Here is a 13,609-nt window from a genome sequence, read left to right on the forward strand (position 1 = left end):
GGCTGGTCACAGGTGATTGGGCAGACGTGTAACAATCACAGGGGATTAAACAACTGACCAAGAAGATTAAACAACTGACCAACAAGATTAGAAGATTAAACCATCTGACCGAGAGATTCTAACTGACCACGAGAGAAAATGTACACATTAGCCGTCTCAATAATTCTGACGTCACTGATTACACAATCAGGCAAGTCTTTACCCAAACCTATTTTATTTTCGTCATTAGCAAATAAAAACTATTGTAATTGATTACACAATCAGGCAAGTCTTTACCCAAAACTATTTTATTTTTGTCATTAGAAATTTAAAAATATTGTAATTGATTACACAATCAGGCAAGTCTTTACCCAAACCTATTTTATTTTTGTCATTAGAAATTTAAAAATATTGTAATTGATTACACAATCAGGCAAGTCTTTACCCAAACCTATTTTATTTTTGTCATTAGCAAATAAAAACTATTGTAATTGTAAGAAAAAATATCAATCCCATAAGTTGCCTTAGGATCGGCCTATGACTGACACATGATATAAAAGTAATGCCCAAAACGTAAAATGTGGCCGGCATTTTAAAAACTTGACATAAAACAATCACGGCGACGAGTGTTTAAGTTTGCTTGTGGTAGTTAATGTCCACGCAATAAATTTCTTTTTTATGGCGAGTAAATTGTGAAAACCTGAGTTTCTGAAATAAAAAAATATGGCGTATTTTATTTAACGATTATTTAATGAAACGCCTGAGGTGTTTGCTTTATTACACGGGTTCCCCCCAGGGTCTTGCGAAGGGCTTTCTGGGGGGTCGCCAACTGGTAGACTAAACCTTATCAATGAAAAAAACAACAACAAATATTTAGATAAATATCTGAAATTCGGCTTTACTAACATCACTGGAAATTGAATCGAGAAGAAACAATGCGTACTGTGCTTTCAATTTTGGTGTAGTATGCACCATTCATACCCAAACGTGAAATTGATTGCCTTTCGAGTTTTAGTTCCTTTTGTGTCTACTACATATCTTTGCGAGAATAGATTTTCAACACTTTTCTAATTAAAAACAAAACAAAGAAATAAATTAAATGCTGAGAATAACTTGGCGTTAAAAAAACTCAACCGCGAATGTTGAGGCTAGTTAATAGCATGAAATGTTACTCATCGTATTAAAACAGTTATCAAGAATAACTCGTACTGAAAGTCTATTTGAAAATCTTATTTAAGTACTGATTAATTTCCTTACTAATTTCGACCTTTTAATTCTATGGGGGTCGCGGGTCACTTAATTTTTATAAAAGGGGATCGCCAATCAAAAAAGTTTGGGAACCACTGCTTTAGTAAGATTTTTAAAAAAGCCAAAAGAAAAAAAAAACACCCCTGTATTTGGAGGTGGGTGGTAGTAGGAGGGGGAGTGGTTGTACTTCAGTTTATAACTAACAAGATTAAACTAGGCCGGGTGCTATTAACGGTTTTTTTAACTGACAGTGGCTGATGTCCTAGGCCCTAATGCAATGATACCGACACAAAGACGATGGTCAATGACCTCTAATGATACCGACATAAAGACGATGGTCAATGACCTCTAATGATACCGACATAAAGACGCTACATGTTCAATGTACCCCCCCCCCCCCCTTTAGATTGGGTTTACTCGGGCCTCGAGCTGGAGGTGCTACCACTCGACCACCAGACGTACGGTGCAAATAACAATCTGGCGGCCTTTTTGTTAGCACCCAGCTGTACTGGTACAATATCATTCTGTTTCTAAATGGGCACATTCGCATGTTTGTGTTAAAAATGTCTCAATGATCACATTCGCATGTTTGTGTTAAAAAATGTCTAAATGATCACATTCGCATGTTTGTGTTAAAAAAATGTCTCAATATGATGCAATCCATATTTTAATTCCATTGAACCACACACACATCTAAACATGCATGCACACACGATCGTACGCATACTTGTAATTATATGATTTGCACACCGGCAATGGGCAAAAAAAAACAACAGCACACAGAAATGTTGGGTTTCAGAAAATGATGATTTAATCACTAAATAAACTTCAGCAGTCATATTGACCTCCCGATTATACACATTTATTTCATCAGTTGTACTTGGTGTTTTAAAATTGGTATTTGGTTATTTTTTGTTGTTGTATAAAGCGATGAATCTTGCAGGCTTTCAATGAATGGTTGACGCAGAATGAGAATCTTTCATTCTATCAATGCATGGTTCACGCCGAATGAGAATCTTGTAGGCTTTCAATGAATGGTTTAAACTACGTGACTTGTTTCATTGCGTGAATGGCGTTATGTCTTAACCATGTGTCTTAAATGTCTTCTTCGTGATGTGACATGTGGTGGGGACAAATAGCCCCCTCCCCCCCACCCCTCCTTGACATCTATGGAAGACATCAGACACAATCGGCAACCTTGAGACAGGGCGACATCAAATGGAAGAAATACCTGTTAGATCCTGGCTGATTTATTGATAGAAAAACTAGCAAGACCCATCTTTACTGTAAGCCCGCCGTCACTGCGGTTGGGAAAATATCGGACGATACAGCGCGTGCAATGATGGATCGACTTCCGGTGAATATTAATCATTTTGTTGACTCGAAAATGTTAATCTCCACATTTTTAATTACAAATTATTTTTAGGGATAATAAAGGAAAACAGACATTTTCCAAATTTCTGACATCAGGTTATGAAATATCGCTTGACATTCTTCATGCGCCTGTGTAAGATATAATTAGACCTTATAAAGCCAGCTCCGCCATTTGACTTCCAACATTTCGGTCGAATGGGAGTCTATTAATTGGATAGAACTTCAGTCACAAATGTCGAAAATTAAAGAACAATGGAACATTGAATAACATGATTGTAGGAAAATAGCAGAATATATAAACTTGAGGAAACTGCAACATATATATATATATATATATATATATATATATATATATATATATATATATATATATATATATATATATATATATATATATATATATACAGATATACATTTTTACTCTAACGATTATGTTCACATAGCTGTAAAACAACAGAGAAGTCGAGCGTATGATGCGACACTTTAAAAAAATAATTTGACACATTTTTTTTACTTATGTTAGTTTTACATAGACAAGTAGTGCCGATCCAAATTATACTTTAACGATGTTTCTTAAAATTAGTAGAAAAATATCTGGCTAAAATTATTGCGTATAGCCCGGAAAAAAAAAAGAATTTTGTGTTGAAGAAATGTTCAAATCAGACCAAACTTTAAATTTTTTTTTTATCACACAGCTACAGTTCAAGTTCCGGCAATAATTGATTAAATTATATGAAAATGTTCTTAGCGAAGTTTTAAATACATTGGCTAATATTTTTTAAAAACCTAACACACAGTTATTTAAAAAAAAATGTTTCATACAAAAGTATATGCTGTTTAATAAAAATTTATTTGACACAATTTTCTTTTTACTTTTTACGATTGTCTTTAACATTTTTTTTTACTTTGGTTTTGTTAGTGTGATACCGCTCCCCCAGCGTGACGTCATTTATGGTTGACCTTCAAATGACCAGCTTAAAGCACAAACTCTTACATTTTATGTTAATCAAAGCTTTCCTTAAAGCCTAACCCATAAAGTACGAAACTTAAGTTTTGTTTGATATGCACTTTTTAGCAAAAGTGTAAACAAACAAAATGGAAATCTGACATGAATGTTGTCACATCTTTATTCCACCCCTCCCCCCCACCTTTCCACCCTCATCTCACGATTACCTCCCGTAGTTGGGCAGACAACAGCAATGCAAATGGATGACGTCCATCTCTAGTTTATTCTAATTCATCACGTGCTGTGATGTCACAGCGACATCTGTCATTAAAACGACCGACTTGCGTATTAATTGCATTTCGTGCGTACTACGTCATTGGGTTCACCAGTCTATTTTCGGCACTTAAAAAAAAATTCTCCTAAGTTGTAAGAATAGGGCTCCAGTCATGGACCCGGCATTATTGTTGACAGGGACTCAAATCCTATTTTTTGACAGGGAGAGATTTGAAAAAATAAATAAATTAGGATTTATTTAAAATCAAGGCTATCTATGAGACGAAACTTAAACACGTTGTCTGTGTTGCCTTGCGTTTAAACAAATCCAAAATTAAACATGTCTACCTTATTCAATGGAAAACACCGTTTAAACAAATCCAGAATTAAACATGTCTACCTTATTCAATGGACAACACCGTTTAAACAAATCCAGAATTAAACATGTCTACCTTATTCAATGGAAAACACCGTTTAAACAAATCCAGAATTAAACATGTCTACCTTATTCAATGGAAAACACCGTTTAAACAAATCCAGAATTAAACATGTCTACCTTATTCAATGGAAAACACCGTTTAAACAAATCCAGAATTAAACATGTCTACCTTATTCAATGGAAAACACCGTTTAAACAAATCCAGAATTAAACATGTCTACCTTATTCAATGGAAAACACCGTTTAAACAAATCCAGAATTAAACATGTCTACCTTATTCAATGGAAAACACGTATAACCATCTATATTGCTCAAGTCTATCGAGTTACATTTAGACGACAGAAGCCAATTATAAAGGATACAATACGCAGAATGCCTTAGCAACAGGTGTCCCTTTTACCCCCCCCCCCCCCCAACCAGAGTTTCCGCCGAACGAAATGGAATTTATATAGAAAATATATACTTTTTACAGTGTCCGCCCCCTCTCGCCGAAAATTTCAAGTGCCCCTTCCCCCTGGAGAAAAAGTCTGGAAGAAACACTGCCCCCAACAGTTTCTCTATACAAATATGTTATTCGCCCATGCTACATCAACAAAAAGTCTAATTTGAGTTTAGACCACATAAGAAGTAGAAATGATAATTCCCCCGTCCCTCCCCCAGACCATACATGAAATGACACTCACCCCCCCCCCCCCCCCCACATTCTCACGAGAAATGATATTCACCCCCAAATTTCACAATAATTGACTGCTACAAATAACACACCCAATTTAATGAGTTAAATTGTTTTTCATTAAAATCTTAAAATTTGATTACTCATTAATTACCTTTTTACTTCCCGCACAGGTGGCCAGCTGTTTAATTACCTGAGTTCAATGAACAACCCAAGCTCTCATGCAATTAGTCCCATGTATTCATTCGCCTCTCAGATGCCCGGATGTAAGTCTGCCATGTAGCATACACATAAGCTAGTGGTGGATTTAATTTTAAATTTACTAGAAAGTAGATGATAAGTGCTAGAAGGAATAAAAGATACAATCTACTTAGCACAAACATCACACATGGTCCATTTTCCATAACGACTGTCACACACTAGTTGAATTCTAGCACACACAAACTGAACTCTAGCACACACAAACTGAACTCTAGCACACACTAAATGAACTCTACACGTGAACACTTCTCATTCCATAACACAACACACAGCCAAGGGCTACAACCATATACAAATAAAAGATACCCGTCGTTTCATAACAACAAATCACACACAAACAATCAAGGGAGGCTATGACCACAAATACGGGACTCAACTAAGGAAATTCGGCGTTACCTCGCTTGGAGGCTAGTGCTGGGTAGATGTGTAGGGACTAGAACACGGGACTTGAGCTAAAGCTTTGTAGTTAATGAGATGTGTTTCTTATGGTGACTATGTGTTTCTTATAGACACTGTGTGTTGGTTGACAATGTGTTTGTTATGGACACTGTGTGTTTCTTATGTTGACTATGTGTTTATTATGGTGACCGTATGTTCATGATGTTGACCGTATGTTTATTATGTTGACCATCTGTTTATGATTTTGACCATCTGTTTATGATGTTGACCATCTGTTTATGATTTTGACCATCTGTTTATGATGTTGACCATCTGTTTATGATTTTGACCATCTGTTTATGATTTTGACCATCTGTTTATGATTTTGACCTGTTCCCCAGCCATCCACAACTCTATAACACCACAGTCAAGCTCCAACCTCCCCTCCCCTCAAGCTCCGCAGGTGCTGCTGGACGCTCTCAAGGGCTCTCACGGTGAGTGGTCAAGCCGTCCACACATTGAACTGGGTGCATGTATCTGATAAACACTGTTGTTTACAAACAATTATTTAATGAATTAAATTAATAATAGATGAATACACAATTCTATTTATAGAACAATGAATGAGCTAATAATATTTTGTAGGACCCCCCGTCGGTGCCGCCCAACCCCCAAGCCCCATGGAAAACTTGATGAGCATGTTTGGTGGGATGGGCTCACAAGCCTCCAACACAGCCCCCAGCAGCTCGTCTCTACCTGTCACTGTTGGGGTAAGTGGCACACCAGCCCACCTAACACACCAGCCCACCTAACACACCAGCCCATCTAACACACCAGCCCACCTAACACACCAGCCCATCTAACACACCAGCCCATCTAACACACCAGCCCACCTAACACACCAGCCCACCTAACACACCAGAACACAAGCCCACCTAACACACCAGCCCACCTAACACACCAGCCCATCTAATACACCAGCCCATCTAACACACCAGAACACAAGCCCACCTAACACAACAGCCCACCTAACACGCCAGCCCACCTAACACGCCAGCCCACCTAACACACCAGCCCATCTAACACACCAGCCCACCTAACACACCAGCCCACCCAACACACCAACCCACCTAACACGCCAGCCCACCTAACACACCAGCCCATCTAACACACCAGCCCATCTAACACACCAGCCCACCTAACACACCAGCCCACCTAACACACCAGCCCACCTAACACAAAAGCCCACCTAACACACCAGCCTAACACACCAGCCTAACACACCAGCCCACCTAACACACCAGCCCACCTAACACACCAGCCCACCTAACACACCAGCCCACCTATGAGATAGCTGTAAATCACAAATTTGATAGAAAATGTTCATAGCTTCTGGCTTTTTGTATAAAGCACGCATGATAGACAACTTACATCCACTAAACACGCCACATTATATCAAGCACACATGGCATCTGACATCAAGTACACATGACACCTAACATCAAGTACACATGACACCTGACATCAAGTACATATGACACCTGACATCAACTATGCATGACACCTGACATCAAGTACACATGACACCTGACATCAACTACGCATGACACCTGACATCAAGTACACATGACACATGACATCAAGTACATATGACACCTGACATCAAGTACACATGACACCAAGCACACATGACACCTGACACCAAGTACACATGACATCTGACATCAACTACGCATGACACCTGGCATCAAGTACACATGACATCAAGTACGCATGACACCTGACATCAACTACGCATGACACCTGGCATCAAGTACACATAACACATGACATCCAGTACACATGACACCTGACATCCAGTACACATGACATCTGACATTCAGTACACATGACATCTGACATCCAGTACACATGATGAAATCTGACATCAAGTACATCTGACATCCAGTACACATGACACCTGACATCAAGTACACATGACACCTGACATCCAGTACACATGACATCTGACATCCAGTACATATGACATCTGACATCCAGTACACATGACATTTGACATCCAGTACTCACGCCATATCCACAGCTGCGACAGATGGTGACCAAGTGGGCCACACAACTGGGCCACAAGGCCTACTACGAGGCCCACGGGTGTGTTGACCCCTCCACCACCCTGCACGGACGACACGGCAAGATGGCCGCCATGGGTGAGTTATCTTCACTTTAGCTTTACCCCGCTGGAGTCTTAGAGAGTAGATTTGTGGCTAACATTAATAAATAAACGGAAATACCCGCAATATCCCAACAAATAAACGGGAATCTCCGTTTGATCCCAACCAGCCATGATGTTGGGATGCAACAGCCCACAGGCCGGCGAGGTGTGTGACGTGGCTCAGCTGGCCCACGGTGGGCCGCAAGGGGCCAACGCCCGTCTGATGATGGAGATGTTGATGCCCAGACAAACCAAGGTCAGTAGCGCTTGTGTGTAGGGGGGGGGAACTAAAACTATAAGGGGGGGGGACTAAAACTATATGGGGGGAAGGACTAAAACTATCAGGAGGGGGGGGGGGTGACTAAAACTAAAGGGGGGGGGGGGTAACAACAACTATAGAGGGAGGGGTGAACTAAAACTATAGAGGGGGGGGAACTAAAAACCATATCAAACTAAAACCATATGGGGGGACAAAAACTATAGAAGGGAGGGGGCGCCATCGTCGTACTACTACTATTTTTGTGTTTGTGTTAAAACGATACACACCCACCCCACTAATGGCCACACCTTCATGTCAAACCTGACCCACCCACCCCACTAATGGCCACACCTTCATGTCAAACCTTACCCACCCACCCCACCTTCATGTCAAACCTTACCCACCCACCCCACTAATGACCACACCTTCATGTCAAACCTTACCCACCCACCCTACTAATGGCCACACCTTCATGTCAAACCTTACCCACCCACCCCACTAATGACCACACCTTCATGTCAAACCTTACCCACCCACCCCACCTTCATGTCAAACCTGACCCACCCACCCCACCTTCATGTCAAACCTTACCCACCCACCCCACTAATGGCCACACCTTCATGTCAAACCTTACCCACCCACCCCACCTTCATGTCAAACCTTACCCACCCACCCCACTAATGACCACACCTTCATGTCAAACCTGACCCACCCACCCCACCTTCATGTCAAACCTTACCCACCCACCCCACTAATGGCCACACCTTCATGTCAAACCTTACCCACCCACCCCACCTTCATGTCAAACCTGACCCACCCACCCCACTAATGGCCACACCTTCATGTCAAACCTTACCCACCCACCCCACCTTCATGACAAACCTTACCCACCCACCCCACTAATGGCCACACCTTCATGTCAAACCTGACCCACCCACCCCACCTTCATGTCAAACCTGACCCACCCACCCCACCTTCATGTCAAACCTGACCCACCCACCCCACCTTCATGTCAAACCTGACCCACCTTCATGTCAAACCTGACCCACCCACCCCACTAATGGCCACACCTTCATGTCAAACCTGACCCACCTTCATGTCAAACCTGACCCACCCACCCCACTAATGGCCACACCTTCATGTCAAACCTGACCCACCTTCATGTCAAACCTGACCCACCCACCCCACTAATGGCCACACCTTCATGTCAAACCTGACCCACCTTCATGTCAAACCTTACCCACCCACCCCACTAATGGCCACACCTTCATGTCAAACCTGACCCACCCACCCCACTAATGGCCACACCTTCATGTCAAACCTGACCCACCCACCCCACTAATGGCCACACCTTCATGTCAAACCTGACCCACCCACCCCACTAATGGCCACACCTTCATGTCAAACCTGACCCACCCACCCCACCTTCATGTCAAACCTGACCCACCCACCCCACTAATGGCCACACCTTCATGACAAACCTGACCCACCCACCCCACTAATGGCCACACCTTCATGTCAAACCTGACCCACCCACCCCACTAATGGCCACACCTTCATGTCAAACCTGACCCACCCACCCCACTAATGGCCACACCTTCATGTCAAACCTGACCCACCCACCCCACTAATGGCCACACCTTCATGTCAAACCTGACCCACCCACCCCACCTTCATGTCAAACCTGACCCACCCACCCCACTAATGGCCACACCTTCATGTCAAACCTGACCCACCCACCCCACCTTCATGTCAAACCTGACCCACCCACCCCACCTTCATGTCAAACCTGACCCACCCACCCCACCTTCATGTCAAACCTGACCCACCCACCCCACCTTCATGTCAAACCTGACCCACCCACCCCACCTTCATGTCAAACCTTACCCACCCACCCCACTAATGGCCACACCTTCATGTCAAACCTGACCCACCCACCCCACCTTCATGTCAAACCTGACCCACCCACCCCACTAATGGCCACACCTTCATGTCAAACCTTACCCACCTTCATGTCAAACCTGACCCACCCACCCCACCTTCATGTCAAACCTGACCCACCCACCCCACCTTCATGTCAAACCTGACCCACCCCTCTCCCTGCAGACAATGCTAGAACAGTGCCTGACGCCATCAACGTTGATGAATGGCTTCATGGGAGGGGCAGCCTCACAACAAGAAGGATTAAGTAAGTTACACCTCTCTCTCTCTCTCTCTCTCTAGTTAGATGCATGTCGCAATCCACATCTGAAATTCTATAACTCATTTAATTTCTTGTTGCTCATTTTACATAAGGATCGTCTACAAATGATGACCAGCTCTTTCTCCTGATACTCACTATCATATTTGACGTCCTCTCCCCCCTTATAAACATGCATTTTGAAATATATCTAAATAATATATTGATCAATTGCAATTTACACAGAAAAAAAAACCTAAAAATAACTCGAAAATCGCAAAAAAGTATTACTTGATTAACTTTCACCTCGCCGACCCCCCCCCCCCCCCCCCGGAGTGCTAGGTCATTTACGGACAGCCCAAAATTCAAATTTATCCCCTCAATTTTTAAATTTTATTTTTATGGAAAAAAGTTGAGCAGATATTGTGTAGTTGGTTAATATTCACATTTCGAAGCGAGAAAATTAAAAAGCAAAACTTTGTCTCAGCTCCACCAAATGGGGCGGCTGGTTCCCCCGCTGGTCACAAGCAACCAGTCGATTGTTCAGCGGTCACCCAGATGTTGATGATGAGCCCCACGGCGGCTGAAGGTCTGATGAGCCCAGAGAGTCTGGAGCAGATCGGTCACATGAGAAACAAGTAGGTCTCTACTTGGTGTATGGTGTCTACTTGGTCTATGGTGTCTACTTGGTGTATGGTGTCTACTTGGTGTATGGTGGCCTGGCTACAGTAGGTGTATGGTGGTCTGGCTACAGTAGGTGTATGGTGGTCTGGCTACAGTAGGTGTCTACTTGGTGTATGGTGGTCTGGCTACAGTAGGTGTCTACTTGGATAGGGGTTCGTGTATGTAGAGGCTGATTGTAAATTAATAAGGTTATTGTCAAGTATACAGGGGCGTAGCGAGAGGGGGTCGGGGGGGGGGGGGTGCGGCCGCACCGGGTGACACCATTTAGGGGGGTGACACCAAGGCAAAAAATAGCAAAATATATAGAGAAAAACTTAAGGGGGGGGGTGCAAATCGAAAACTTGAGGGGGGGGGGGGTGCAAATCGAAAACTGGAAAGTTTGTCCCCGGGAAGGGTCGCAACGCCTCCGGGGGGGGGGGAGGGGTGACACCATTAAGTGCCGCACCGGGTGACACCCGACCTCGCTACGCCACTGCAAGTATGTGATTCAGAACTTTGTTGATGTACCATAATTCATCTATAAATTGTTAAATGTTAACACACCATCCAATAATCTCTTCCCTTCCACGTCCAGGTACCTAAAAATGGCGTGCCAAGAGAACATGATCCTAGGGACATTACCCTACAGGCTCTGTTGCCCAGGCCACGGTTAGTAAACACAAATCTTCTTTGTTACACTCTTTGAGATATGTTCCAACAGCATTCATTTAACCTAGAACTTTTTCATTTGTTCTTTGATTTAATTGTTCAGATGTTCTTTACACTACATATAACTTGTTCATGTCTTCTTTAAACTACTACATAGAACTTATGATATTGTCATAAACTTTGTTTCTGTTCCCTACAGTGAGACCACCTACAATGGAGGAGGCTATGATGATAAGGAGTATGGCAGCTGGTGCATAACAAGGTAGCCACTAGCAGTAAAAGAAAGAACAAGGTAGCCACTAGCAGTAAAAGAACAAGGTAGCCACTAGCAGTAAAAGAAAGAACAAGGTAGTCACTAGCAGTAAAGGAACAAGGTAGCCACTAGCAGTAAAAGAACAAGGTAGTCACTAGCAGTAAAGGAACAAGGTAGCCACTAGCAGTAAAAGAAAGAACAAGGTAGCCACTAGCAGTAAAGGAACAAGGTAGCCACTAGCAGTAAAAGAAAGAACAAGGTAGCCACTAGCAGTAAAAGAACAAGGTAGTCACTAGCAGTAAAAGAACAAGGTAGCCACTAGCAGTAAAAGAAAGAACAAGGTAGCCACTAGCAGTAAAAGAACAAGGTAGCCACTAGCAGTAAAGGAACAAGGTAGTCACTAGCAGTAAAAAAAAACACCAGTTAGACCTACAGAAACAACAGGAAATATTGGAGAAAACTAAGAACTCAATACTTCAATTAGTGACACAAATGATTTGACTCTGGGAAGATTGCCACTCAACATTACAGCAAATAATTGTTTTGGTAAATACAGAACTTTGACCAACATTACAGCAAATAATTGTTTTGGTAAATACAGAACTCTGACCAACATTACAGCAAATAATTGTTTTGGTAAATACAGAACTTTGACCAACATTACAGCAAATAATTGTTTTGGTAAATACAGAACTTTGACCAACATTACAGCAAATAATTGTTTTGGTAAATACAGAACTTTGACCAACATTACAGCAAATAATTGTTTTGGTAAATACAGAAGTTTGACCAACATTACAGCAAATAATTGTTTTGGTAAATACAGAACTCTGACCAACATTACAGCAAATAATTGTTTTGGTAAATACAGAACTCTGACCAACATTACAGCAAATAATTGTTTTGGTAAATACAGAACTTTGACCAACATCCACAATTAGCAGCAGGACACCAAGTACCATAACACGTCTATGTCTAGGGACACACTTTGGGTCTGTGACTCACAGAGTTGTGTCCCATTGGTCAGTGCCAGATTCATGCAGCAGGCTGCAAACTTCTGGGTGGATCCTGTCAGCTGATTGGTTGTTTTCCTGAGACCTTCACCTTGTGAATGGCTGATATTTTCCCTTTTTTTCTATCCATATTTTATTAATGAGCTTTCAATTTTGATTAGCCATGTTTTAGTTGTGAGGGATTAAACCATACATAAAACAATTTTTTTATTTGAGATATTTCATGTTTTTGTCAGAGCATTTAGAGTGAATTAAATAAAATCCATTCTGTAAACATGGTGCCATGTTGATGCTAGCCACGCAGGTATAACACATCAAGAGAATACAAGCTAGCCACGCAGGTATAACACATCAAGAGAATACAAGCTAGCCACGCAGGTATAACACATCAAGAGAATACAAGCTAGCCACGCAGGTATAACACATCAAGAGAATACAAGCTAGCCACGCAGGTACACATCAAGAGAATACAAGCTAGCCACGCAGGTATAACACATCAAGAGAATACAAGCTAGCCATGCAGGTATAACACAAGAGAATACAAGCTAGCCACGCAGGTATAACACATCAAGAGAATACAAGCTAGCCACGCAGGTATAACACATCAAGAGAATACAAGCTAGCCACGCAGGTATAACACATCAAGAGAATACAAGCTAGCCACTCAGGTATAACACATCAAGAGAATACAAGCTAGCCATAGAGGTATAACACATCAAGAGAATACAAGCTAGCCACGCAGGTATAACACATCAAGAGAATACAAGCTAGCCACGCAGGTATAACATCAAGA

General features: G+C 42.1%; 1 protein-coding gene across 8 annotated transcripts; it reads left to right on the forward strand.

The window, feature by feature from the left end:
• LOC131947004 (uncharacterized) lies at positions 1-13,015 on the forward strand. 8 transcript variants are annotated; one of them, XR_009387822.1, is made up of 12 exons: positions 1-190; positions 5,106-5,198; positions 5,973-6,065; positions 6,217-6,341; positions 7,655-7,775; positions 7,909-8,036; positions 10,146-10,227; positions 10,706-10,856; positions 11,477-11,550; positions 11,750-11,812; positions 11,925-11,976; positions 12,007-13,015. XR_009387822.1 is itself a non-coding variant. In XM_059308101.1 (11 exons), the coding sequence occupies exons 1-10, from the start codon at positions 139-141 to the stop codon at positions 11,806-11,808; spliced, it is 978 nt and encodes a 325-aa protein (XP_059164084.1). In that variant the 5' UTR covers positions 1-138; the 3' UTR covers positions 11,809-11,812; positions 11,843-13,015. The 8 variants fall into 8 exon arrangements, 6 of the variants coding, with proteins under 6 accessions (XP_059164084.1, XP_059164090.1, XP_059164100.1 ...); XR_009387818.1 differs by lacking the exon at positions 11,925-11,976 and having other exon boundaries at positions 11,750-11,898; positions 11,977-13,015; XM_059308101.1 differs by having other exon boundaries at positions 11,843-13,015.
• Positions 13,016-13,609: the final 594 nt, after the last annotated feature.

This window comes from Physella acuta, unplaced genomic scaffold (assembly GCF_028476545.2).
Source record: "Physella acuta isolate Inbredline_101_S28 unplaced genomic scaffold, ASM2847654v3 ptg000054l, whole genome shotgun sequence".
Lineage (NCBI taxonomy): Eukaryota > Metazoa > Mollusca > Gastropoda > Physidae > Physella > Physella acuta.